This window comes from Corvus hawaiiensis, chromosome 27 (genome assembly GCF_020740725.1).
Source record: "Corvus hawaiiensis isolate bCorHaw1 chromosome 27, bCorHaw1.pri.cur, whole genome shotgun sequence".
In the NCBI taxonomy this organism is placed as follows: Eukaryota; Metazoa; Chordata; class Aves; order Passeriformes; family Corvidae; genus Corvus; species Corvus hawaiiensis.
In genome coordinates, this window is record NC_063239.1 from 3,216,819 (window position 1) to 3,243,980 (window position 27,162).

General features: G+C 54.5%; 2 protein-coding genes across 5 annotated transcripts; both read left to right on the top strand.

Annotated features, from left to right (window-relative positions):
* The first annotated feature begins 102 nt into the window (after positions 1-102).
* Positions 103-7,634, top strand: LOC125317499 (disintegrin and metalloproteinase domain-containing protein 32-like). Its single transcript, XM_048287262.1, has 19 exons — positions 103-234; positions 531-592; positions 739-817; positions 955-1,031; positions 1,196-1,388; positions 1,584-1,649; positions 1,916-1,987; positions 2,609-2,775; positions 3,178-3,274; positions 3,445-3,581; positions 4,199-4,376; positions 4,653-4,742; positions 5,050-5,248; positions 5,678-5,786; positions 6,073-6,256; positions 6,578-6,658; positions 6,743-6,860; positions 6,940-7,099; positions 7,306-7,634. The coding sequence occupies exons 1-19, from the start codon at positions 103-105 to the stop codon at positions 7,475-7,477; spliced, it is 2,373 nt and encodes a 790-aa protein (XP_048143219.1). The 3' UTR covers positions 7,478-7,634.
* Positions 7,635-7,649: 15 nt separating this feature from the next.
* LOC125317508 (indoleamine 2,3-dioxygenase 2-like) lies at positions 7,650-15,009 on the top strand. Of its 4 annotated transcripts, XM_048287277.1 has the most exons (10): positions 7,819-8,736; positions 9,232-9,327; positions 9,895-10,014; positions 10,221-10,339; positions 10,663-10,677; positions 11,095-11,194; positions 11,384-11,501; positions 11,593-11,644; positions 13,409-13,557; positions 14,209-14,679. In XM_048287277.1, the coding sequence occupies exons 1-10, from the start codon at positions 8,638-8,640 to the stop codon at positions 14,577-14,579; spliced, it is 1,239 nt and encodes a 412-aa protein (XP_048143234.1). In that variant the 5' UTR covers positions 7,819-8,637; the 3' UTR covers positions 14,580-14,679. The 4 variants fall into 4 exon arrangements, with proteins under 4 accessions (XP_048143235.1, XP_048143234.1, XP_048143233.1 ...); XM_048287278.1 differs by lacking the exons at positions 7,819-8,736; positions 13,409-13,557 and adding an exon at positions 7,650-7,790 and having other exon boundaries at positions 14,209-15,009; XM_048287276.1 differs by lacking the exon at positions 13,409-13,557 and having other exon boundaries at positions 14,209-15,009.
* Positions 15,010-27,162: the final 12,153 nt, after the last annotated feature.

Sequence of the window (27,162 nt, forward strand, 5' to 3'; positions counted from 1 at the left end):
TCTGCCTCAGCCTCTGCTTTAGGGGAGGGAGGGGCTGTTACCTGTGGGGCCGTTACTGGTGGGCTGTGGGGCCGTTACTGGTGGGGCTGTTACCGGCCGGCCATGGGGCCACTTTGTGCAATGCCACCGCTGCTGCTCCTGCTGCTCCTGGAGCTGCTGCATGAGGCTGGACAGGGTCCCCCTGAGCCCCCCACCCGCCAGGACTGGGCTCAGCCATGGGGGTCTCTGTCCCCTGTGAGTGGGCAGGTTTGGTCCCAGGTCACAATCCCGCAGCAGCTGGGGATGAACGCAACAGGAGCAGCGGGGCTGAAGCAGGCACGGTGCCGGGGGGGCTCTGGGGCGGTTGGGAGAAGGGAGGTCTTCAGTGGCAGAGGAGGGCTGGGAGAGTACAGATGTGGTGGCAGCTGTAACAGTGTCACCACAGCACCCACTCTCTGCTCCCCCTTGGTGTTCGGAGCAGGCCTTGAATCATGCTGTTTCCAGTCTCCTTTTCCTAATTCTCCCCTTCTCTGCTTTTCTGTATGCACAAGGATGCAGTGTCCTACATCCTGAGGATTGAGGGGAGGCCGTACACCATCCACCTGCAGCAGCAGTGAGTTGGCCCTGACATTGCCCTCACTGACAGTAGCTGTCTTGTTCCCCTTGTTCCCTGGTGGCTGCAGGACCTGCAAGAAGCTTGAGAAGTTCTGGGTAATGGATGCTGTTGTAAGTGCTTCACTTTGGACCTTTTTCTTCTAGTGCCTTTTTATCTGATGACTTCCAGACTTACACATCCAGCAAGCAGGGATCTTTGCACTCTGATTCTGCCCACACTGAGGTAACCTGGCCTTGCTTTGGGCTGTTTGTGCTCTGAGTGTCTCTGTCCAAGGCAGCCAGTCCAGCGGTCTGGGTGGTGGGTAAAGGGATCACCTTCCCAGCCACGGAAGGGACTCCCTGTCCTCTCTTGTGTCATAGGGAGGCTGCCACTACTGGGGGTACATTGATGGCTTCCCCAGCTCGGCAGTGACCCTCAACACCTGCTCAGGGCTCAGGTACTGTACCAGCACTGTCCCTGTGCTGCCCTCCCTGTGGGCACTTGCCAGGACTTTGCCATGGGAGGCCAGGGCTACCCTGGCAGCCTGGCCTGGAGGCAGCTGGTGCTGGGGCAGCTGTCCCAGTGCCCAGGGGTAAAGGGCTGGTGCTGGTGCCTTGGCAGGGGTTTGCTGCAGTTTGAGAATGTGAGCTACGGGATCGAGCCCCTGGGCTACTCCCCTGCGTTCCAGCACATGTTGTACCGAGTGAGTGAGGAGCACGTGGCAGAGGCCCTCCCGGCCCACAGCCCCCCTGAGGCAGGGCTCGGCGGGCTGGCAGCCAGGGAGATGTTGGACAAGGCCCATGGGGATGATGAGGTGAGCGGTGCCTGTTCTCACAGTGCTGCTGGTGTCCCTGTCCTGTGAGGAGGGGTCTGACCCTGCTGGAAGCTTTGGCCAGACACTTGGACACAAGCCTTGAAGGGACACTTCAAAGAGAAGCACAGCCAACAGCAGCAGTGAGGTGACCAGAGAATGCAGAATCTGTGCTTTGGAGCCCATTTTCTCTTTCAGCCCCTCTCGGCTGCTGCACAATCTCCCAAATACCTCACAGTGTACGTGGTTTTGGACAAGGCTTTGGTAAGTCCATGCCAGCCACTTTTTCCTTGTGTTTGCCTGACTTCTGTGAGCATGGAAATGGTAACATTTCCCAGCTTTTGCACAGATCTGTTTTCCCTTTTGAAAAATTACGTGTACTGTGGATTTTGTAGGAAAGAAGGAACATGAATTTGTAGCTCGTGTCTCCGTGGCTCGGTGTTGGGAATCATTTCAGTGTTCCAACATTGTCATGCTTCACCCTGGTAAGCACCTTGTCTGCCTTTGTGTCCTCTTGGGTTGTTTTTCAGTACAGCTATATGGGATCAGACCCGAATGCTGCGACGCAGAAGATAATCCAGGCCTTCAATTTAATCAACAATGTGAGTTCTTAAGTCTGGGTTATACTGCAGTGAGATGGGGGATGACAGGGGTGTTGATGTTAGCAGTGGCCACCTCTTTCCTAGCTGCTTTTAGGTTTAGGAGGATATTATGCAAAATTTCCATGTTTCATGAGAAGGTTTTTCATCTGGATGTGTCAGTCTGCCACGAAAGAACATCTTTCCCTATGTGATGGCCATGTCTCCTGCAGAAACTTGCCTGCAGTTTGCCTTAGGGCGGCCAAACCCCAGCTGGACTCCTGGGTTGCTTCCCTCTCTGTGCAGCAGATCCCTGATCTCACTGATCCACTTAACCTGCTTACTCTCAGGTGCTTGTAACCAACTTCCAATCCTGTTCTTTACTCCACTGGTGGTCTTATGGTTCACTTGTGTAATGAGAAGTTACTCCCCAAACCCCTAACACTTGTGAAGTTACTGGACTTTGGCTCAGGCCTCTTGCTGTATCTCTTTGTTCTTCAGGTGTGTTCATTATTTTTGGCTACAGGTGTCATTGAGGCACTGACAGCAGCAATTTGCTTTTCCCACGTGTTTACTGTGTGCAGAGCAGTGACTCTGCATGAAGGGAAGGTGTGAGAGCAGATGTTTCCTCTCTTATACTTTCAGATGTTTAATCCCCTTAACATCACCATTGTGCTGTCCTCCCTGGAGCTGTGGGAAGAGAGGGATAAAGTATTGACAGCAGGGGACACAGATGACCTTCTACAGCGATTTTTGCAGTGGAAACAGTTGTCTCTGGAGCCACAGGTGCACAACATTGCTTCTCTCTTAGGGTAAGATAAAGGTTCGTTAGTGTTAAAGGTTACCTGGGAGCAATCAGTCAAACCAATGTAAGTTGAAATATAAAGGATTCCTTTGACAAACGCTTTTTTAAAAATCCGTATTTCCTAAATCCTTAATGTTCTTGAAGTATTTCTTCCAAGACTTTCCTCCTAGCGATGCAGCAGCTGCAATGGTGCCGTCCATCCCTTCCCACCCACCCAGGCTGAGGAGATGGGGACGGTGGCAGCCCCCAGTCCCTGCCCAGCACCAGGCACCAGCCTCCCACCACACAGATCCCACCCCAGCTCCCCATGGGGACAGTAGAACAGTCGGGGGCACCAAGGGGACTTGGGCTGTACAGACCCGAGATCCCTCACCCACAGCGAGAGGTGTCCCTGGGACCACTGGTGACCATGCCTCTGTTCCAGGTACAGGGACCAAGGAGCGTTCACGGGCGCAGCGGCTCCAGGAGCGGCATGTCAGAGAGATGCTGCTGCCGCAGTGGCCCTGGTATGGTCCCACCTTTCCTCTGCCTGTCTCTCACCAGCCCACATGGCTGTGAACTCAGCCATGGGCACCAGGAACAGGGGTGATGGAAGCATGTGGAGTATCTGCGCCTGGAGCAGGGATCTCTGCAAGGAACACTCTGCTGTGGCAACTCATCTCTCTCCTCCCTCTAGTACCACGGGAACGTGACGCTGGAGTCCTTCTCGGTGCTCCTGGCGCAGGTGCTGGGCCACAGCCTGGGCATGAGCTCCGACAGCTCCCGAGGCTGCGGCTGCCCCGGGCGCGTCTGCGTCATGAGCCCTGAGGCACTGTGAGTTTGCTGCTCCTGCCCGTGGGGCTGCAGGAGCTGGGGCAAATGAGGTGGGGGACAGGGATGGTTGCATGGCATCCCCTTGTCAGAGGCGTCTTCTGCAAGTGTCATTCCATTGCAAAAAGCACAACAAATTAGAATCACAGACTCATGGAATCACTTAGGTTGGAAAAGGTCTCCAAGACCATCGAGTCCAACCTCTGACCAATCACCACCTTGTCAACTAGACCAGAGCACTGAGTGCCATGTCAGTCATTTCTTGAGCACCTCCAGGGACCGGGACTCCACCACCTCCCTGGGCAGCAATTCCAATGCCTGACCACTATTTCAGTGAAGAAATACCTGCTTTTATTCCTTTAAGAAGAAAAAAAGAATTGATTAAGTAGCAATTTAGTGCTTAATTTGGCAAAAGAGATCTTTGCTCTCTAAATTAAGGTACTTCAGAATGTTTTTCAATCTCTGTTAATGATGAGCTGTAGGTCAGGTGAATTAATAGACCCCTGGGGCCATCGTACCCTGTGCCAGTGTCTGGGCGAGCCCTTGACTTGCGCAGAGCTTTGGAGAGAGTGAGGGGCAGTGAATGCGTAACATATGCGCTGATAATTGCTTTATTTTAGCCGTTTCAGTGGAGCAAAAGCCTTTAGTAACTGCAGCATCAGGGACTTTGAGACCTTCCTGAAGCAGGGCAGAGGCGCGTGCCTTTTCGACAGACCCCGCCTGTCCCGCCGGAGCGGGGCCGTGTGCGGCAACGGCGTGGTGGAGCCGGGCGAGCAGTGCGACTGCGGCACAGCCCAGGTGGGGCCGTGGGAGTCATGGCTGAACCCCTGCATCTGTGCTGTGAGCACGTGTGGAGTAACAAACCCTTGAGACCGGGAGCCCCACTGCAGTGGGGAGCAGCCCAGGAAGGGTTCTGTTGGGTTTGAGATTGTTTCTGTGTGGCACCGATCTGGTGGCTGCTTTGCCCATTTGTTTTGCTGGATATTGCCCAAGTAATATGGGGAGAAGGAGAAGGAGGAGAACCTCGGGGGTACAAAAACGTAAAAATAACATGGGTTTGCCATGTGTCCCCAGCAATGCCTGAAGGACAAGTGCTGCACTAGAACATGTACATTTAAGCCGAAAGCAAAATGTTCCTCTGGATTGTGTTGTAGAAGTTGTCAGGTAAGGCACATTTTTATAATTATCACAAAATCATTCTTTCTTTTTGGAGAAATAATATATTCCCATGCTAAGGGATAGAGCCAAAACTTCCTGCTGTGCAATGGGAAAGGTTCCTGGAGTTGGGCTTCCCATCTCAGCTCTTGGAAACTCCTGTGGGGGAATATCACTGGGAGACTGTCCTGGGCAGTGTCACACAGGTGTGGTCACCTGAGTGCCTCAAAGGGGACCCCGAGGCCATCATCAGGAGGGGTTGTGTGGGCTCAGGCTGGCAGGCGTGGGAGGCTGCAGAGCTCTTCCTCCTCTCCAGTTCAAGAGGAGGAACTCGCTGTGCCGCCCGGCCGCCGATTTCCAGTGTGACCTGCCCGAGTTCTGCAGCGGCTCCTCCGCCTCCTGCCCCCCCGACCTGTACGTGCAGGATGGGCACGACTGCGGGCGTGGCACTGGTTACTGCTACCAGGGACGCTGCCAGTCCTTAGACCTGCAGTGCAAGCGGCTCTACGGGAGAGGTAACAGGCTGTGCTGGTGGCACTGGCACTGCCCAGGGGCAGGGGTGGCCGCAGCATCATGATGCTCAGTTTGTACCTGTACTCGTCAATGCACCAATCTCGGGCGAGAGTGGGGCACCTGGAGGGAAGGCACAGCTTTAGGAAAGCATTTCAAGCTCTGTTTTGGCTCTGGTTGACAGAGTCCCCCAGCGCTTCACAGATAACAATGGAAAGAACAGAAAGCAAATTATTTTCTGTGGGCAAACTCAATCAGAGAACTTCCCCATTTGCTACGCCCCTGGTGATTTCTGAGGTCCAGGACTGTTGGGGGTTTGGGTGGGGATAGGTATGCTTTCTCTAATTAAATCACAGAAAATGAAGTTATTAGATACCATAATATGTTCCTTTGTGTTCCTTTTAACTGTAACAAATATTATTGCTAAACTTTAGATTCAAAGAATGCTCCTGTGGTCTGTTATGAGGAGATTAACAGCCAGCGGGACAGGTTTGGGCACTGCGGGTTCAAGAACAGACACGGGTACCGGCCCTGTGCTTGGAGGTACGCTGGGCAGGGGGCACTGGCTCTGCTAAAATGCATGTTTAATTGGGATTGGACAGTCAAGAGAAGTGTCAAGACTCCAGTTTATGGTGAGATTTGTGAAGCAATAAATAGCTCTGTGTGTGTTCTCCTCATTATGGTGTCTCTCCTTATGTCACAGACCCATCCTTGGACTTCCCAGTCCTGCTGATGTTTTCTCTCCAGACTGTGCTGTTTAATGTTTCAGTGTCCATTAGGCAGTATCTGTGTGTGTTTGATACACATCGTGTGCAAATTGGCTTTCCAGGGACCTCAGGTGTGGGAAGTTAATCTGCACGTACCCATCCCAGCAGCCCTTCCCATCGGCTGCTGCCGCTGTGATTTACGCCCGAGTGCGGCATCATTTGTGTGTGTCTCTGAACTACCTGAATGTATCAGCACCGCTGGATCAGCTTCTGGTTCCTCCAGGGACAAAGTGCGGCTCTGGAAGGGTAAGGAAATATTTTGTAATCATCTGAAATGACAAATATAAACTGTAGATATTGACACGATTGTAGAAACACTTGTTCCTTGCAGCAGTGTGCTTGATATTTAAAAACAATGTAAAAACACGCAAACGTTGCATTAAAGGTTTGGTGGGGTGTGAGCACCAAACATGACCTGGCCCCAGGGCAGAACTGTGGCTTCTTTGTCTTTTTGTTTTTTTTTTTTTAAATAGCGTGTTTTCCTTCCCCTTTGGGCCATAGCCTGAGGTGCTGAGCACTGTATAGGTGAGGCAGTGCTGGGCTGGAGCTGCCATGGTTTTTTCCCAGGTGTGTATAAACAACACATGTCACCCACACTCGGTGCTGGGGTATAGCTGTGACAGCGAAGCAAAGTGCCACGGCCATGGCGTGAGTCCCACGGGGTGCTGGGGCTGGGGGGGCAGACTGTATGTGTTCCCTGCACACCCGTACCCCCTCCCCTGGGCCTTCCAGGTGTGCAACAATAAGGGCAATTGCCACTGCCACCCGGGCTGGCAGCCTCCTGACTGCCGGAGGAAGGGGTCCCGCCTGGGGGGGAGCACGGACAGCGGCCTCCAGCTGACAGAGGGAGGTGAGTGTGGGCAGCCGGGGCGGGACGGCGTGGGCAGGGCTGGCAGTGCCCTGTGCCCAGCTGGGCTGTCTCCTGCCAGGCCGGCCCCTGCAGCGAGCACTGGAGGATGGGGAGATGGCCTGGCTGGTGCTGGGCTCCAGCCTCGTTCTGCTCGTCCTCACCGCGGCCCTCGGCCTCGGCCTGTGGCGGCAGCAGGTGCTGGGCCAGTGCCGCGGGCAGCAGCCACCGGGCACGGAGGGGTGAGTGGGGCCCCGCCTGCTGCAGGATCCTTGGGGGGATGGAGGCTGTGGGAGGGCACCGCAGTATCCCCCAACAGGGCTGAGGGGATCCCTGGAGAGGGGAGGGAAGGGGATGAGGTGATTCCCTTGGGGTGTACAGGGTGATTCCCAGGGGGACATGAGGACATTCCCCAGGGCTGAGGTGACCATTGTAGGTCCCCCCACAGCACCAGCCGGGACAGGGAGCTGGAGCCAGACCTGGAGCTAAATCTGGAGCCAGACCCAGAGCTGGCCCCAGAGCTGCAGACAGACCTAAAGCTAGAGCCAGACCTGGAGCTGAAGACAGACACGGACCCAACACCGGAGCCAGCGCTGGGCAGCACCATGGGCACTAATTAAAGGTGTTGGGCAAAGCTGGTGTCATGGCCAGTACCCTGTGGTTTTATGCTTACACCGTTTGTGTTTTTTGCAGAGTTAACCTTGGTCTCGGGGCTGAGGGGCCACAGCTGCTGAGATCATCCCCTTTTCTCTGTGGGCACATGGTGATGGTTGGGATTTGCCCATCTTTGAGGGCTGTGAAGCTGCCTGATGCTGGGGACTTTCCAGCAGGGACAGATTAGGTGCTGTGGCTGCCTCTGAAGTGGACCTCTCCTGCATGGCTTTGGATGTGTGGGGCTCATGGCCCCCCTCCTCAGCAGAGCTGGGGACCATGGTAGGCCACTGGCTGATGTGGTGGACGCGGTGCTGACTGTGAGGGTGTCGCCTCTGTTTTGTGTGTGAACAGTCTGTTTCCTGCAGTGCCCTTGGACCTGCATCCCCCAGAGATGTCAATCCTGCTGTTTGTACCCCTGGCCCTTCCCTTCCCTTGCACTCACAAGTACCTCCAGCCCCAGCCCCTGTCTGCACAGGCAGCACTCACAGGGCAGATTTCCCCCCAGAAAGCTGCTGTTTGGGAAGGCCCTGCTCGGAGCATCCTGCTGAACCCCCCTCAGGTGGTGGGACCCCACCGGCAGCCCCAGTGACCCCCAGCACCATGGGGAAAACAGCAGCATCCCCTGTGTTTCATGCATCTCTGGCCAGGTGGCAGCATGAGCTTCCCAGCATCGACCAGCCCAGGCTGGGGGTTGGCTCCTGCCTGTCGCCATTAGGTCAGCAGCCCACTGCACACAGGTTTGACATTGCTGGGATCGTGGGGATCCCCAGCTGCAGAAGCAGTGTCCCCGAGCTGCTGCCTCAGGCCACCTCCCATCCCATGGGAGCCTCAGGGTGGTCCTGGGGGCAGCCAGCTCACAGCCCCTGCTTCCCCTGAGACAGGTCCCCCAAGGCTTTCCCATGGCCAGATGCCCATGGGGACAGAGTTTAATGTTTGCTCCACGACAAGGCCTTATCAGCAACCTTTACCCGTGTTTGCTCAGGCCCTCTGGCCATTGGGCAGCCAGGCCCGAGTCCCCCCAGGACAAGGTGCGCTCCTGCGCCGCGCTCGCAGTGCTGGCTCAGCGCATACTGGCAGCGGGTGGCCAGGCCAGAGCACATCCTGACACCACAGCCAGTGTCCAGCAATGGAGGCCAGCGATGACACGGAGGAGCCCCCACTGCTTCTGGCACTGACCAGGTTTCAGGTCTCTGAGGAGTTTGGTTTCCTGCTTCCCGATCCTCTGGTAGGAGCTGGCTGTGCCTCCCCATCTGCATGCCACAGGAGGCAGACAGGAAAATAGAGGGGCTGGTGAGCAGTTTTCTGGGGGAGCTTTGATGTAGCATTTTGCTATAACACTTTACAATGAGCAGTGAGGAAGACAGGTGCTATTTTGGCACCCAAGGCAGTTTCATAGGACAAACTCCTGCCCTTTAAAAGGATGCAAGCAGCACAGAGGAGAGGTGAAGGAGCTCTGCCATTTACACACTGGCCTTGGCTCTACAGGATTTTGGGGAGCACCAGAAGAGGAGGTCTGGGCTATTTATTACTGGCCTGGCTCCACAGTGGGAGTGCGTGGGGACAGACAGATCGTGTTCACCATCCATTAATTTGTGACCACCCAGGCTCATCTTAATGGAGAGGGAACCAGACACGAGCCGTCAGCAGTGGTGTGTGAGGCTGGGTGGGTGCTGGGAGCCCGGGCACATTCACAGCCCTCCCTCTGCCTCTCTCCACCAAGACAGAGCTGCCGGCACCCTACGGCCCCTGGATGGACATCGCTCGTGAACTGCCCCAGCTGATCATGAGCCATCAGCTCCGCTCACACGTTCACCAGGTATGGTGTTCTCCTTCCTGCCTCTGGAGCTCTCCCAAACCTTGGTCTGACACAGCAGTGTCTGTAAAACATATGGAAAAGCAGCCTGGCAGCACAGATGTGTGCTGAGCCGTGGCTGACACCAGGCGACAGCAAAGTCTTAACATCGGCACAGAAATAACTCTCGCATCAGATCCAAGCGCTCAGCAGCCAGCAAGGGCTGGAGCAGGGTCCCTCTAGGTGTCACAAGAACCACGTCTCATCCCAGCCATGCTCCCTGCCAAAGGAGCACAGATGCTTATGGCCAGGCTCGACCCTTCTGGCACACAGGGATCAGCTGCTCCCATGGGCATCCCAGCACCAGGGAGAGGGACTCCTTTTTGAGGAAAATCCCACAGATTACTGTCCCTGCTCACAAACCAGTAACAGTTCAGCAGGAGCAAATCCTGCAGAGTGGGTGGGAAGGGAGGCTTAAAGGCAGGGGAGAAGCACTAGGAGGGTTCTCCCTGGCTGGCAGGGCAGCCCCTCCACCACAGGGGCCTTGGCATTGCTGGCTCTGCTCCTTGCTCCCAAGGGTTTCCCTGGCAGATGCCGCAGCTGAGCACCCAGCACCTCCGAGGACGTGAGGAGCTGCACTTGGCACACCTGGTGCTCAGCTGCATCACCATGGGCTACGTCTGGCAGGAGGGCGAGGAGGGCACCGTGCAGGTAAAGGCAAGGTAGAGGAGGTTCACCTGCTCCTTGGGGTCTGGGAGCTGATGCTGCTCCCTTAGAACTTATCCCATGGGAGCAAAGCCCCTTCCCTGCGGCTGTGGCAGGAGCGTGTCTCCTCCTGCCTGGCTGCTGCCTGCAGACAGGCACCTTTCAGCAGCCCGACAATATCCCCATCTTCCCCTGTGCTTTGTGCCACTCAGGTCCTGCCCCGAAATCTCGCCGTCCCCTACTGGGAGGTCTCACAGGCCCTGGGCCTCCCGCCCATTCTCAGCCACGCAGACTTTGTGTTGGCCAACTGGAGGAGGAAGGACCCCAACGGGTAAACAGGAAAATGGCAGTGGGTGAAGCGCGGTTCTTCCTGCGGTTGGGCAGCAGTGATGAGCAGGGGTTGGGGACAGACTGTTCCCAAACTGCTCCTGTTCTGCCAAACCCCTTTGAATCCCACCTTTGCTGGGGTCGGCCTCATGGGTGTGGACACAGGAACTCTGTGGGAATATGGGTATCTCTGGGAGCAGGCCCTGGGGACGGCTCCTCTGTTCCCTGCAGAGCACAGCCCGTCACTAGAACCATTTATAATCTCTCTCTCCCTCTCTCTCCCCCCTTTTCTTGTGCATTTGTTGGCCATGACTGAAATGCCTTCAGGCCTCTGGAAATCGAGTAAGTAGTTAATGCTCGTTTATTTTCTAATGGTGTTGGTTTTGTTTGGATTGACTCAGCTCTCCAGCACTGCTTGGGCTGAACCTGTTTTGATGTGTGCACACAAGAACAGTGTTTGTCACCAAAGTGCCACTGCCACGACAGCAAAGGGACCGTGGCAGAGCCACTGGCTGCTCTGGCTGCACAGATCCAGTGGCCACGGGCCATGGGGAGGGCACAGTGAGGATGGTAGGTCCCCCTAAACCAGAGCAGTCCTGCTGCCCTTTCACTGTCTGTCAGCCCTCTCTACACAGGGTGCAGATATGAGGCTCTGGAGTCTGGGACAGTTTTGTTCCCAGGGCTCAGTGGGTCCCACAGTGTGTAGGGAAATCCTGAGCCACCACCCCCCTAATCCCTCTCGTCGGCCCCTTTGTGAAGGAACCTGGACACCATCATCACACTGCCTGGGGGAGAGAGCCTGCGGGGCTTCATCCTTGTCACCCTGCTTGTTGAGAAGGCAGCTGTGCCTGGCATTAAGGTGGGTACTGCTCTGTCCCAGGGCTCTTTGCTTACCTGTAAAGTGCCTGAGGTGCACCCACAAGGTGTTCCTGCCCCCGAACCTGGGCTGGGGAAGGGGCAGAGCTGGCATGGCTGGCAGAAAATGTCCAGTGCCACTGGACTTCCTACCCCTTTGTCACTTGGTGCTCTCCCTCCCCTCTTCTCACAGGCAATCATCGGCGCCCTTCGTGCCATCCTGCAGTGTGATGAGGAGACCCTGCACAGAGCCCTGCAGGAGCTGGCAGGGGCCATCGAGGCCATGAGTGAGGCGCTGAGGCGGATGCACGGTGAGAACAGCTGGTGCCTGCGCGTGCTGCAGCTCATCACACATGCTGGTGTAACCGCCCACCACCTCTGATCTGATTGACTTCCTCCTAGACTATGTGGATCCAGAAGTATTCTACACTGTGATCCGGATCTTCCTCTCTGGGTAAGTGCTGCCTGTTTCCCTCCAGAGCCACTGTGCTGGCAGCTCCCAGGGCTGGGGGGAGCTGAGAATGTGCAGGGAGGGGCAGATGGGATATGGGGTCCCCCAGGGCAGGAAAGGGACCAGCACTGTGTCTGGCAGTGATGCTCCCAAGAGCAACATGATCCTGTCCCCCAGGAACTCCTAGGCACTGAATCAGTTGGGATGGACTGTGGCCAAGGGCTGGGGTCTGCCTCCCTCCAGCTTCTCTCCATCCCACGCTTCAGCTCAGCCCTGACAGCCCCAACAGCCAGAATTGTGCACAAATGAATCGTTCTTGCTCTTGGCTGAACAGTTTTGACAGAAGAAGAGGAATTTCTCTTTACTTCCACACTGTGTACACAAAGCTGCAAAGCTGAGCAGGAGCTCTTCCCACTGCGTGTTAAGGAAACATCCATAACAAGCCTCTTGCTGCTGCTCTGTTACTATCCTGTCAGTTGAAAAAAACAAAATCCACCCCCCCTCCCCCCCCCAAATACTGAAAATGCCATTTGGGCAAGGCAGAGCCACGGCCCCAAGAGCCCAGCACGGCGTGTTTGCCATCCCTCAGCATCCCTGTGGGGCTGCAGTGTCTGCAGACGCTCAGTCCCAGGCCTCTCAGGGGGGATTCTATTTTTATTTCTCTCCATCATATCTCAGCATTCCCGAGTAAAAGGCTCCATGCATCATGATTAGGTTTCTCTCCTTTTTTATCCAAGCTGACCTTGTCTGGATGGTCATCAGCCTGGGAAAACATGCCTTTTAAATTCCCTTCTGCTTATAAGAACTTCCCACTAGTAGCGGTTACTATAAATACAATCCTGGGAGAACTAAAAATATTCTGGTATTTGATAATGAATCTATTTTCTCTGAAGTTTGTGTAAAATCTGTTCCTGTAGCCCAACAGACACTGCAGCCAGCACCGAAAGCCTCACAGAATGGTGCATTCTGCTAAAGGTCAACAGATATTTTTGTGCCAGGCACTTTATCTCCCTGAAGTCGTAACTTCTGTCTCCATTTGGGTGCGAGTGCTTCTCCGTTTCCGCACAAGGGGGGGCTGACAGGGTCTGAGTTCAGGGTGTGTGTGGGAGGCACCAGCAGTGCTGACTCCTGACCTGCCCAGGACCAGCAGCTTCAGAGGGAGGAAACCCCATCCCTGCCTTGTTATCTGCAGAGATAAATAGAGGCAGGCGGGCCCGGCCTCTATTTATCTTTTAAATGCCTTCAAAGACATCACCTTGAGTAACAAGAAAAAAGGAAAATCCAAACCTCAGGGGCTCAGAGGAGTGTTTGGGTGACTACCTGCTTCTTCAAATGGCCGCTGGTGTTCAAGGAATTGATGTAAAGTGCCACTATTGCCCAGACAAGTGCCCCCTCCCCTCTCACACACCTCTGCTTGCAGAAACCTTACTGAACTGGAGCAGGAGGCGCAGCCAGGCAGGGCAATGTGTCCCAGCACCATGCCACAGGGTGCTCACCAGGGCATGGAGAACCCAGAGAACACTCTTCTGGCAAAGGAAAATTAAGGATTTCTCCTTACTCCCATGGCCTCATCCTGTGCCTTGGCACAGTATTTGATTTCCAAGTCTATCTCCTGTTTGAGGAGGGCTGACATGGCTGAGCTGGAGGAGGAGATCCATGGGCTGGACCAGGAAAGTTTTGCTCAGTCTTGCCAGCCCAGGGTCCCTTCTGACAGGCCCTTGTCCCCAGCCCCATGGCCGCTGCCTGACTGCCGTGTCTCCCGCTCAGCTGGAAGGACAACCCTGCCATGCCGCACGGGCTCATCTATGAGGGGGTGTCCCAGGAGCCCATGGCGTACTCGGGAGGCAGCGCGGCGCAGAGCACAGTCCTGCACGCCTTCGATGAGCTCCTGGGTATCTGCCACCATGAGGACAGTGGTGAGCCACGAGCTTTTCCTTTTCCAAAGCAAATAAGGGGCAGGAGAAGAGATGAGCCAGAGCAATTCACACGACTGTGCCAGCTCTATCAAGCAGGAGGACATGAGCCCATCTCATCCTTGCGGAGTCTGGCTGGGACCAGGCTCTGCCCAGTTCCAGGGAAAAAGGTTATAAATGTGCCTCTGGCAGCTGCTTCCTCAACATGGTAAATTCACAAAAGAACCCACTTGGCTTCTTGCATGTCAGCTTTTTGCTGAGGTTCTCTATGGGCCCAGAGATGAGGGAGCAGAGCGTGCAGGCATCCTGCCAGTGATTTACCTCATCCATTCATAGAGCTCCACATTAGTCCAGCCCACAACACAAATATTTACCAGAAATTAGCAAAACCACTTTACCAGCAAAAAAACCCCAAACCAAAGGGCTAGGAGGAGGGCTAAACTCTGCCCTTTAGGACTAGCACCAGCCCTAATGGAGCACTGACCTAATATGGGTTTTCTTTCTCACTCAGTTGGAGGCAGAGCAGAGGAGGCTGTGCAGGCTGTCAGTGGTCCCTGCAAACTGTGCCAACTCCAGGCTAGCTTCTCTCTTAGAGGGTCAGGCCTTTAATCCATTTACCCACAACTTATTCCTTCCTCTGCTGGTGTCTTGCAGCTGCCTTCCTGCACAGGATGAGGGACTACATGCCCCCACCCCACAGAGCCTTTGTGGAGGAGATCCAGCGGGCCGTGTCCCTGAAGCAGCACGTGCTCTCCTCGGGGGACGCGCGGCTCCGCGCCACGTTCAATCGCTGCGTGTCTGCACTGACAGACTTCAGGTCCTACCACATCACCATCGTCACCAAGTACATCACCATTGCGGCGGCCAAAGCCAAGGCCGGCCGGGCAGAGCCGAATTCCAGGGCTGGCCCCTCTGGGGGAAAGCCCCCTTCTGCCCTGGAGGCCAAAGGAACCGGTGGGTCCCACATCTTCAGCTTCCTGAAGAGCATCAGGAACACCACCAGGGAGGGGATGATAAGTGCCTGACCTACCTGAGGGTTGCCCAAAGTGGGTGCAGGAGGCCAAGGGGCTTCGGTGTCTATCTGCCATTCACAAGCCAAGATCCAAAACCTCCCCTCAGCAGCAGCCTTCCCACCTGTGCACGTCTGGGACGGGAGGAGCACGTTCGGTGCTGTTGAGAGAGAACAGTGCTGCTGCTGCTGCCTCCCCCCAGAAGGCACACAGCGAGCTCAGCGTCCTCCCCGGCACAGGGACGGGCACACGGTCCTCCCCTGGCACAGGGACGGGCACACGGTCCTCCCCTGGCACCGACGTCAGCACATCACCCCTGGCCCCAGGGACGAGCCGTGTCCCTCCAAGCCCCCCTTCTTCCCGGCTCCGCCCCGGGCGTGGGGGCTGCAGCTCGGATAGACACGGGTGGGTTACACGGGCGAATAAAGCAGCGATTCCCGATCCAGCGGCGAGGCCGGGCCCTGTGTCCATCGCGGCGCTGCTCTAGCAGCAGGTGGCGGCAGAAAGCCGCGCTGGGCTGCGGCCGAGCCGCTCCCGGAGCGGGGGAGCAGAGGGGCAGCAGGGATGGGTGGGGAGGTGGACACCAGCGGCGACTGGGGGGTGAAGGGGTGCAAGGGACAGCGAAGGGCAAGAAGGAACTTCCCGCTGTGACCCCCAGCCTCTGACACCTGGACACGCCTCCTCTCCCTCCACACCTGCAAAGGGACCATGATTGCTCCGCAGGGAAAGTCCAACAACCGCCAACTCTCCCGTCATGGGAGTGACGCTGAAGCCACTCAAACCCAGCCGCGAGAGGAGTGTGGATGAGAGAAGAGAGCCAGGCTGTGGGATAAATGCGGGGTGTCCAGGAAGCTGGTGTTCGCGGGAAGAGGCTGTACCGAGGCACAGGGGTTCCTCTCCGTGGCCAACTCCATTGCCCCTCCTGGTTCATTAAGGGCTCGGGATGTCACAGGGGCGAAGCTGCAACTCTGGGGGTCACACGGGCTTCACTTTAAGTCTCAGTGATAATCCTGTGCTGTAGTAGAGGACGTGGGGACCCATGGCTTCCTCAAGGGGCCGGCATGGGAAAAATACTTCCGACAAGCCCATGATCCTCACTCGGTACCGGCAGCAGAAGAACACGCAGCCTGGTGCCAGGGTCAGCCCAGTCTAGAGGCTCCTGTGATACAGACCCGCTGCAGGTGAAGCGAGACCTGCGAGCAGTCCCTGTGCTGGCCGTGGCTGCTCCCGGGTGTTGCTGCCTGGCCCAAGGCTGCAGAACAGGCTCACCTCACGCTACTGAGCTGGGCTGAGTGGGCAGAGCCTTGCTCCAAGAGTGGTGCTAAAGCTTTTTTTATAATGGCAGGTGCTCACATTGCCCTTTTCTAGCAAGTCAGCACGCCCAGATTCCTTGGAATTTGCATCTTTAGGGAAATCAGGCCATATGGCTCTGTTTTGCCTCCCCAGGTTTTGCTGGCACAGCCACCAGAGGTAGGATTCACACCCAATCAGTGTCTTGGTGCAAAAATAGCCCTGGCAGTGCCCCTTCTGCACTACTAGAAGAGAGTCAAGGTCCTTTGAAATGAGATGTTGTTCCCATAAGGGCAGAAAGAAGCTCAGCACACTGTAGCTTGAATTATTAAACTCTTGCTAAACTGTATTTTATGCTCTTTTTTTTGAATGCAGGCCTAAAACTGAGGCTTCAGAGATGACTTCAGTAAACAACCCACGGGAACGTGTCAGCACCTTTAAATCTTTGCCTGGCAGCGCTCCTTCCACTTGATCTTCATTTCTGAATAGCTGCTGCATATTTCATGTAGGAGATATTTCATCCTGATGATTGTCTTGGTCTATTACATTTCAGACCATTTCAGGAAAACAGCAAACTTGGACCAGGGGAAAATTCACTCCATCTAAATGAGAAACGCAGCCAGGACCGGAGGGAGCTGGGGCAGGCTGGCCCTACGGGGGACGGGGGCTCCACACATGCTGCAAATGCCCAAACCCTGCTGGGCAGCAGCAGTGCCAGGAAGGGCGACAGGACCCCCAGCAGGTGGGTTTTCTTACTTCTGCAAACTCCCTTCCCTGGACATGCTGCCCCTGCCCCACGCCACTGGGGTCAGGAGCAGGTCCTTAGGAGCAAGGAGGATGGATTTGTGTCACCTCAGAAAAGAAAAGGGGAGATGGGAAATCAGGGAGGTGTTGGAGGGCTCTGGAGAGCCAAGGGGTTTCCCTGCACTGGAGGGCACACTCACCTTCTTCTGGTGAACAAGGAAGGTGCCTAAGAAACTACAGAGCAGGAGTCAGCCCTGGCGGTCCCAGGCCAGCAAACTACAGAACAGAGGCTCCTCATGCCTGAGTTCACACTACCAAGTGCTCTGTCACAGCCAGCTCACAATCAATCAGCTGCAGCTCCTTTGGAACTGAATTCCATAAGGATCCTGCCACTCTGGAAGTACCCAGGTAGTGAGCCACAGTAAGGCACAGACCTTTCCTGTGTGCTCTCCTAGCAGGCTGGGACAGCTGCTCCAAGAGAGCTTTGATTTCTCTCAGTTTTCAAACCACTGCTGTCTAACACTGATCACAAGACACAGATATCTAAGGTCTCAGGTGCATTCTGACTGGAAGCACGTGGCATTTAAATAATTTATGCCTGTGCCTAAAGATGGCACAATGTGTTTCAGGATAACCATGTGCTCGGCATCCATGCTGCATCCCACCAGTGGGAACCGTGCTGCCACAGGCTGCCAACCTGAGGCCCCGCTCTGTCCTGAAGGGTTTCTTTTGGCAGGCACTGGGGGAGCCCAGAGTGTGTGGAATGAGCCCAGCCACAGCTACCCATCACCTCTCCTGAGCAGCAATGTCCAGGCTCTGCTGTTCTCTCAGTCAGACCCCAACTGGGACAACCTGAGCACAGGAGACACCCAAGATCCCCTGCACTGCAACAGGCAGGGTTAAGACCTTTTCTGGAGCTCTGTAATAGAATTAATGTTATTTCAGCAAGGGAAAAGCAGCAAAAGAGCAGACTCCCCTCCCCCTTTCAGAGGTGCTGCCCCTCAGACCTCAGCTCAGGTACATCTCGCAGTGAGGTTGGGATGCACAGGCTGCCCAGGATCCACATGACTGAGAATCAGATTTTGCACCGTCTCCCTGAGCCCAGCAATATCTGCTGGGTCAGCTGGGACTGACGCCTGCCAGGGAGTGGATGGAAAAACAGAAGAGATGTCACAGCCCTCGTCCACATCCAGAGCAGCAGCACCAGCCCCAAATCAGTGCCACCCACACAGAAATCTCCCTTATCTCTGGATAAGGCCCTGTCCCTGCAGCTCTGAGGCACATATTTCCATTGTGGAGCTACAGCTCAGAGCTGCCCAGCAGCTCTTCCAGCCACATTTTGGAGTGTCCACCTGACTCCTTGCTTTTGTTAAGCAGAGATTTCCCCTCAGTATCTGGTGGCCAGACCTGTGCGATGGAGAAGGAAGCCTGGTGCACACCCAAGGTGGCAGGAGGAGACCTCACCTGGGCACACCTTCGATGTACCAAACCTCAGAGAGCCTCACCAGCCCTGGGACCAGCCCTCAGGAGGTGGCCAGCCCTGCCTGCCAGGCTCCCTCCACTCCCGGGCCATGCCCAGCCCGTCATCCCACCCACACTGTTTGCTCATACTTTCCATCGTTCTCAATTGCTTTGGCCTCTCGTTCCCTCCTTGCCATGCCTGGGTCTCACCCAGGTCACCTTCCACTGAGACAAAGCTGTGCAAAAGTTCCTGAGCTGCCCCTGGGCCTGGCAGCCCTTTCCTGGCACTGGGCTGCCGGCCCCCTCCACAGGAATTCCCGCAGCCCCCAGGCAGATTCAGCCAAGTGCTTTGCTGCTTTTGTCCCTGTGAATATTTGAAATCGAACAGGAATCCAAACATTTGGATTCTAGACACTTCCCAATTCTGGCCTTATTTATCATACTTGGCTCTGCTCCTGGAGCTGGGGCCAGAAGAGCCTCTGAATGATTTAAGTGATTTAACATGCTGTGCATAGATCAATCTCACTCTCCCCTCCAGCCACAGGTTTCCCTTTGTGGTTTGCTGCACACTTATTAGATCCATCAATATCTAAGTAATTAAAATCCCCCATTATCTGCGTCCTGGCTGCCTTACAAACTCCTCATAAGCTATAAACTCTTCCATGATCAACCTCCCTAAAGAGTTTGCAGCCCCATCTCAGGGTCCTCAGGCTGTTGTTACATCGTGAAGGTCCCACTGGAGCCATGACCAGTTCTAGCCCGAGCCATGGTTGCTACTCCTCTCCCTGCGTCCCTGGTCTGTGACAGGATTGCTCATTTCTATCCCCATCTTTCTCCATTCACTGGTGAGTTTATCTCAGAGCAGCTCCCCCAACTCCTGCTTCACTTGTGCTACTGGAGCAGAGCTTCGGACCTGCTGCCTTCCCGGGAGCACCCAGGGGCTGCCAGGCTCCGAATGCCACGTCCCAAATTTTGCCCTGCTGCAGAACCATTTGCTGTACCTTGGAAAGGCAGCAAGCCCCCAACGCTGTCACACCTGTGGCCCAAATGTCCCTGCGCCGTGATCAGGGACCATCCCAGGGCTCTTCTGTGGGGACACTTCCTTGCCACCTGGTTGGGCTCCTTTCCTGCACACCTCAGCCACAGGTCTCTAAGCAATTTATTAATAACAACCAACTTTGCCTTGTAATTCCCCCTTGGGAGGGATGTGAGAGCACAGAAGACAATTGCCTTCACCTCTTTCTGGTGCTGCCACTTGCCCCAGTCCTGCTGGTTCATCAGTGCGTGCCTGGAGCACCGTGTGCCTCGGAACACTCAGCTTGGCACAAGCAGAGGCTTATCTGTACCTGGGGAAGGGCTCACCCCTGCAGAGTGACTGCAGGCCAGATGTGATTATAGGCCAAAAAGTGCTAATTACAGCATGGAGGAGGAGAGAGGAGCTGCTAAATTACACCTAATATGGAGGGGGATTGGGGAACAGATTGAGAAGCCACCATTGCTAAGAGGATGACACAGGGCTGTTCTAGCCCAGAGACACCAGCACAGCTGTGCTGGGACACTGACACAGCTCCCTGAGACAGCAGGGACCTCTTGCCAACATTGGGGTTTTTTGCCATTTGTAGCATCCCATATTACTTGCTCAGGTACTTGCTCCTGAAGGCTCTTTGCTCGCGTGTCGCTGGGGCAGTCCGTGCAGCAGTCTGTGGGCAAGCCTCAGAGGGACCCTCGGACAGGAAGGAGTGGGTTTATTCATGCTCTCTGTGTGACCTCCAGGAAATCTCTGTTTTGTTGTGTTTTATCTTCCCTGCCTTACCAGACAGGTGAGTGTCTCTACCCCGTCTGCCTCCCCTGCTTCACTCCATCCAGTGCTTTCCTCTCTTTCCAAAGGATGGCATGGCCAGAGTCAGTGTTTTCCCATGGGTTTCTGGTGCTGGGAAATGGTAAAGTCCTCATTATCAGATAAAGGATGCCCAGAGGGACCTTTGGGAAGTGGTTTTATTTCCCTAAAATCCTTGGTGTCTGGCCAGCGTATGTAAACCATTGCACTATTACAGCTCTTGGTAAATAAAGAAGCCAGAGACCCCAACATTGGCACTAGAGTAAAAATAGCTTAGTGTTGGGCAAACAAAGGGTGGGAACAAGACACAGGCAGGTCCTGACAAAGGTGTCATCATTTCTCTGGTGCCCGGGGTGCCTGGTCACGCTGGGAGCAGGGTTTAACCAGTGCCTGCAGGGTGGCACGTCACTGGTGCCACACGGAGGATGCATGCGCCGTGGCCTCCCAAACGCCTGTTTGCCGAGTTAGTCACCACAGCCCACAGCTGCTAGACCTGGTAAACAAGGGCAAACACAGATACTGGAGTCGCAGGAGGCACGGTGAACCCCATGAGGCAATCGCTACCCGGCATCCTAGGAGCTCTAGTCAATCCCATTTCTTAGAAAAGAGAAAAAAAAGGAAAAGAAACAAGGCACTGCTATTATTGCAGTAAGAGGCTGTGTCATGCTGGGCTCTGCAGCTAAATATATTCGGTGTTTACTGTAAGCAAGGACAGTGGGAAGCCTTCCGAAACAGCACGGGGGCTGCTCCCATTTTTTTCAGCTATCAATCACGCCTGCCTTGAGCCATTTTTATCCTGACACAAATGGAAAACATTTCCCCGGTTTAATTTCTACTGATCAAAGACACTTCCTCAACAGAGAGGAGCCCCACAGCCCGGGGGGGAGAGAAGTCCCTGAGGAAACGATTTGCCTGAGGGGATATGGGACACAACTCACGTGCAGTGGGACTCCCCACGAGCAGATGAGGCACATCAGGACACCATCTCTGAGGGTTAGGACACAGTCCCACAAGTCAGGACACCATCCCACCAGCCCAGGGGTAGTTGGCCAGGCTATTAATCCTTTTTCTTCCCCAAATAATTTGCCAAACAAGAAACTTGGTGTTTACCACGTGCCTGCCAAACAGTGCTGGGAGCACCTTGACACTGCCCCAAGGTGTGCGGATCCCCTCTGCTGCACCAGCAGTCTCTACCCCAGCTGCTGCTGTGATGAGAGAAGCCTGCAGAGGGGCAGGGTTTTGGGGTCAGGTATCTGTTTACTTTCTCCATAAGATTTCCCTAAACAGCATTGGAAAATGCTCCTTCCACAAAGCTCATCGTGGCCGGAACTGACTCAGCTTTCTGCACAGAGGGTCCTGGAGATGAGCTCACTGGCCTCAATAACTTGTCGTCACACTCAGCACTGTTTACTGACGGAAAACATATTTTATTTCTATTTGTGCCCATCAGAGTGGTGAGATCAGGGCTCCCGATGTGTCCCCTGACCCACAACCCCCCGGCTCCCTCAGTCTCACGCAGACCCTTGTGATGGGCAGATTCTTTCCACAAGGCAGACACAAAGTCAAACCCGATTTACTTCTTCCAGGCAGATGCCAACAACTCCAGAGCACAAACTGCTGGGCTTCTGGTTCGACCCCGAGCCACTGAGGACTCAGAGCCACTCTGGGAGCTGTCACAGCCCAGGCTCTCTTTGCTGCTCAGCCAGACCCTGCCAGAGGGACTGCAAAGCACTGCTTGCCATATACACAGCATCACCCCTCTCGCCTTCCCTCCCCTCCCCTCCCACACAGAACTAAAATCTACTGGCAGCTCTAAACTGGTTCTTTTTTGTCTGAACTGCTGCATAAATAACCCAACAGAGAGCCTGAAGCCCCCGCACACTGACACCTGACAGCAAGTCAAGGGCAGATCTCGAGAACAAAGACAAGGCTCCCATGTAAACAAGGCATCAGCCACTGAGACTGTAACTGATTGTGGGGAAACATCTAGAAGGCATTGCTGTGAGAGTTAAACACATCTGGGAGCAGGAGCTGTCAGTAGGCTGCTACTCCATATCAAGGTCACAGCACTTGGGCTGGCAGGTCTGACTGGGGCCACTCTGTGTCTGTACAGAGCAGGTCTGTACCCCACAAATGATTCACGGTTCGTGGGAGCTTCCCTGCTCCGGTTCTGCCCAGCTCAGACCTGTGGCAGGCAACACTGGTTTGGTGCCTGAAACTGCCAACCTTGCCTGTCCCAGAGATAGGCTTTACAGCCCTGCTGCTGCTCTTTGAGCAGGGCTGACGTGTGCAGCTCATGGCAGTTTTCTGGGGAAAACAACCACTGGCAGAAGTTCAGTCACCTGCCGTAACCTGCGAGCAGTCACGGTGGTCCTGGGGACAGCCAGAGCCCAGGCACAAACCTGTATGACACCCATGGAGCAGCTCCCTTTCCCCTACAGCAGCAGGAGCACAGCCAGACCCAGCTGAACCTGGGGACGATCTGCAGCAGGGCCTCAGCACACAAAAAATACCCCCCAAAATCCTGGATGCAGCCAGCAGCCCCTGTGGCTCAGGCACAGCCACAGGGATGGGAAGGGGATCAAAGAAATTGCTTTTCTAGCAGCTACAAAGGGAAGTTGCTGGGCCACCAGAGACGGTGGTAGGAGCCAAACACCATCTGTTCTCTCCCAGGAACTCTTTTGTTAGTGGAGAAATGAGCTACGAGGCTGATAACTCCACAATGCCAAGCTCATCTCCCAGACGATTGACGCAGCAGTTGACTGATAAATCTCCACAGCCACAGCTTCGGTGCTTCCCTCCTTCCCTTCCTGGTTTTCTTCTCCCAGTGTTACTCAACTACACATCCCCAAACCTCAGCCTGTCCCCCTGCCCAGCCCAGCATCTCCTCTGCACCGCCACAGCTGACCCCAGGTACCCCAGATCACCCTTAACGCTCCCCTAGAGCCCCGCGCTGCCTCACTGCTGGCATTGCCACCATCCCGCCTCCACCCTCAGCTCTGGAGCACAGCCACAGAGGCTTTGGGAGCAGTGGGGGCACTGCAGACCCCAGAAGCCAGAGCAGCACAAAGGCACATCCTGTCTGCCACCTCTCCTGCAGCAGAGGAAGCGGCTCCAGAGAGATTAGAGCCCTGAGGAGCGGGGCACTGGGGGCCTGTACGTGTGTTGACTACTGTCGCCCGTGAGCCGGGCTGTGACAATGACCCAAGCCAGCCCCTTGGCCCAGCCCCACAGCAGGATTTCCCGTGAGCCCGTCCCCTCGGCAGCAGACAATGAACTGTCTGACAGCTGGAGACAGCTCTGCCTTCGCCCCTCTCCAGCGACAGGTCCTCGGGACCTTCAGGAAGATCAAACAGGAAATTGGGCAGAGAAAGAAAAAAGTTGTTCGTGCTCGAAAGTCCAAACTTCCATTGCTGACCTGGGAGGAAGATGCTGAAGTCAGGGTATTCAAATACTTTCGCTGGCTCCCATGGGAATAGCAGGGCACGGTGAGCGGGGCTGCACGAGTGATGAGTTGGTGCCATCTCAGCGTGCTGGTCGTGCTCCCACCTGATGGAGTCATCCCACTTGAACTCCTACCCTGCCCCACGCCCCGACGGCACCGCTCGCCTGCATCCCCGCAGACATGGCTGCTCTTCTTGTGACAATGCTCTGGCTGGAAACCTGACACTGTATTTCAGGAATGACCTCCCATGACACGTGGGGAGCACCACAGCAGAGCTTCTCCTTGCAAGATGGATTTTGGAAGTCTCAAGCACCAAGAGAATGCACCCATGGCTTCCTTACACAGTGAGCCCTCACCTCCCCAGGCCCTCCTGTCTCCTGTGGCAGCAAGCATCCACACCAGATGTGTCCTCAGCTCTGCTTTGCTGCGTGCAGGGCTTCTTCCAAGGGGTTCTGCCTGGTAAAAGTGCCAGAAGTTTCTGTTTCTTTTCTGTTTCTTACCAGACATGATTTACTTACTGTAACTGGCTATCCGTTATGTCCTGCACTGCATTATTAACTTGGTGATCGTACATTTAGCAGAGAATTTATGAGAAATGAGGAGACATTCATTATCAGTAACACCACAGACTTTACTCTTATATGGTCTCCCTGCATGGAGCAATGCTGGCTCAGCCAGCACTCACCCAGCTCCAGCCATTCCTTAGGCCAGAGCAGGACAGGGCTGCTCTGCGCAGTTCTGGGGCTGCATTCCCCTCACTTAGGCCGGTCCTTATTTTTTTCCCCTATTAAAATATTCTCTGATGGAATTTACTAGCTTATTTGTACAATCATGCCTTCTGTTGTTTGAAAAGCAGTATGTTTTTCCTGTTTTCGGGCAGGGAGCTGTGTGAGGATTTTCTGAGACATACCTGTGCTTTCCAGCAACTGAACTGCAACAGAAGTGCCCCTAAAATACCCTCCTTATCCTGAACCTCTGACCTGGGGACAAATATCCCTCCCTTCCTGTACCTCTGAAGAGGGACCAAGTACCTCCCCTGTCCTGCATCTCCAAACCCGAGACCACAGGAGGAGTCACAAGGAACACAGATGGCCAAGTTAAGCTCTTGGTTTTGTGAGCAAAGGGTACAATGTCCTGCCGTGAGATTTGCACAAGTGTTCCCAGATGTTCTATTAAAGAAACAACAACCACAGAAAAACCCAAGCAACAGCCAAACAAACAGACATCTCAGGTGGAGTCCCAGAGGCAGACAAGTCCCAGTGGAAAGAGGCTGTAGGCAGGTTGGAGCCAGGGCAGGCACTGCCATTTGCACGACCTGCATGTCTGACAACCTCCCAGGAATTTGGATTCCAAGAGCAACACAATGAACTGGTTCCTCCTTGACCTTAGGGCCATGCCACAGCTGTCTCTGCAGAGCCTTGGAAACCTTTCCATCTCGGAAACCTTTCCCAGCCGGAGAGGGGCATTTCTGGCTCCTGAGAAGGGCTGAGGTTCCACAGCTGCAGGCTGGTGGCAGCTGTGAAGGCTGTGAGGAGTCAGAGTTCCAGACCACGTAAACCAGGGAAAGGATGGGAAGAGCAGAGATTGGCTGGAGGCTCCTGAACATTTCCCATTCTTAGGTTTTCACTGAATGATCTCAAGGCAAAGCAAATATATCCATATCCATATCTCTTATATCTCACAGGTATGACAGGATATTCTGAGCCTGAAGGGACCCACAAGGATCATCAAGTTATACTCTTAAGTGACTGCCCCCCCCCCCCCCCCCCCGCCCCCCCCCCCCATATTTTAAGCCAATAATTTAACTTTCCTCTGCTGTTCCAAAGCCTCCCTGACCTCTTCCAAAGCCTCAGTTTCTGAATGTCCCATGTCTGGCTGGGAAGGTCTGGGCAGCACCGATGCTCCATGGGGGCTGCTGCATCCTCTGATCCCAAATGGTTGTTACAGACCGTGCAGGCTTTGGCAGCCGATAGTGAAGGGAAAGCTATGCAAAACATGCCCCAGGGAACTGCCATGCATCCCGGATTGCCTTCTTTGGAGTGGTTTTGGAGGTTAGATTAAGGCAAAGCAAGTTCTCTGCAAGAGTTTGTGAGACAGGCACTGGCTGCCCCAGCTGCCCCTGCACCCAGGGCAGCCCCAGCCTCCCTCCCCCTTTTGCCCTGCCAGGCCGGGGGCTTCCCTGGCAGCAGAGCCCCTCGTGCCCGGAGTGCCCCGAGCCCGTCACATCGGGACAAGCAGAGCACGATTAGAGATGTGTCTGCGCCCCTCTGCAGACGGTGGGGATGGGAATTAATCCTCCCATTAACGGGTGAAATGGAGCGTTTGTGTCTCACAAAGCAATTACACAATAATAGCAGGAGGACGATGATAGAAATCACATCTTCTCTGAAGTTGCTCTCCAATCCAACACATGAATAATTCCTCCTAAGCATTACTGGGAAAGCAGTATTAAAAGACTGATATAAACAAAAATTACTGGAGAAAAACCAGACGAGGCATGCTTCATCACTCTGTCAGAGCCAAGCACAACTAAATTTATACAAAGTGGGCAGAGAAGCTTGAAGGGGCAAAGACATTTGTTACTGCTCTGTGCGAGATGAGCTCACAAGGAACGCGTGCTTGATCTTGGCAGCTTTCTGATGTCTTACTCCTAAAGCATCAGCTTTAGTCTCGGTTTCCATGGCAGATACTTTTCTGAGCTTGTATCTTCCACAGATATTGCTAATTTATGCTGTCAGCCACATCTCTGCAAATACCTGCAGAGCGATTCCATGTGCGGTGGGAGTGGTGAAAACAAGGTGCACGTGAATCTGCCTCAGCTCTTGTTTTTGACCAGGGGACACAAAAGGGTTTGTTTTCTTCAGCCACAAGATCTTGGCTGATCTTCTGGCACTGAATTTTGCCCTAAGTACCCTGGCACTGTGTTATCTGTCCTGTGAAGCAAAGCACTTCCAGCATTTCCAATTCCATCTGGACATGTATTTTGGGTAGGTTTTCCCCCAGTGCTCGGGGCAGCTCTGAGCAGGAAGGGTTGGGCAGCACATGTGGCCCTGCTTCCTTCTGCTCCCCCATCGCATTTCATGTTAGTGGAGTCTATAAACCATGAGATCTTTCCCAGGCAGAGAACCAGCCACACCAAAACTGTCCTGTTTTCAGGGTGGATTTATCAGCCCTGCAAATGTTGAACAAGCAGCTGCTGAATTGGTCTCATCAATTTGGCAAGGCCATGACAAGGTGAGAGGCTGCATGTCTGGCTGGTGAAAGAAGAATCCCAGGGATTTGCAAAGCTGATGTTTATACACTGAAGCACAGAACATCCAGTATATACAAAAGAAATTGGGAAAAACTTGTAAAAAGTAACTCACACAATGACAAAACCACAGGAAGCAATGGCACGTGCAGAGAGAGCTCGTGCTGGAGCAAAGTCCTGGCAGCAGTGGGGAAACCCATGTCCTGGCAGGATATGGTGACTGCGGGGTGCAGGGCTGTTTCAGGATGTGCCCAGCAGCACCAAGGGATGAGTCTCAAGTCCCAGGTAGGAAAGTGGCCAGACTGAAATGAGACCACTCCTAAGGATAAAAGCCTGGCAAGCCCTGGCCAGCTAGAAGTCGGTCTGAGCCCAGATGGTACTGGACATATCCCCTCCCTCTATCCAAACTAACTGAACTTTTAAAGGAAATGTGGAATAAAAAGAATCTGGGTGATGTTTCTTTGGATCTGTTCTTCAATATGGTCAGAGGTAATTTCCGCAGCTCTCTGGTAAATAAGGGAAACCCCTGGTCCAAGTGGGATGAGGACAGAGGCTGTTCCTGGAGTCTTTC

What these genes read in the sequence shown, in the direction of transcription:
- LOC125317499 (XM_048287262.1), top strand. Translation starts at nt 103, where the DNA reads ATGGGGCCACTTTGTGCAATGCCACCGCTGCTGCTCCTGCTGCTCCTG. An exon ending in ACCATCCACCTGCAGCAGCA is followed by an intron (nt 593 to 738) that starts GTGAGTTGGCCC and finishes TTTTTCTTCTAG; the next exon opens with TGCCTTTTTATCTGATGACT. An exon ending in CCTTCAATTTAATCAACAAT is followed by an intron (nt 1,988 to 2,608) that starts GTGAGTTCTTAA and finishes TTATACTTTCAG; the next exon opens with ATGTTTAATCCCCTTAACAT.
- LOC125317508 (XM_048287276.1), top strand. Translation starts at nt 8,638, where the DNA reads ATGGAGGCCAGCGATGACACGGAGGAGCCCCCACTGCTTCTGGCACTG. An exon ending in TCCGCTCACACGTTCACCAG is followed by an intron (nt 9,328 to 9,894) that starts GTATGGTGTTCT and finishes TTTCCCTGGCAG; the next exon opens with ATGCCGCAGCTGAGCACCCA. An exon ending in GGCGCTGAGGCGGATGCACG is followed by an intron (nt 11,502 to 11,592) that starts GTGAGAACAGCT and finishes ACTTCCTCCTAG; the next exon opens with ACTATGTGGATCCAGAAGTA.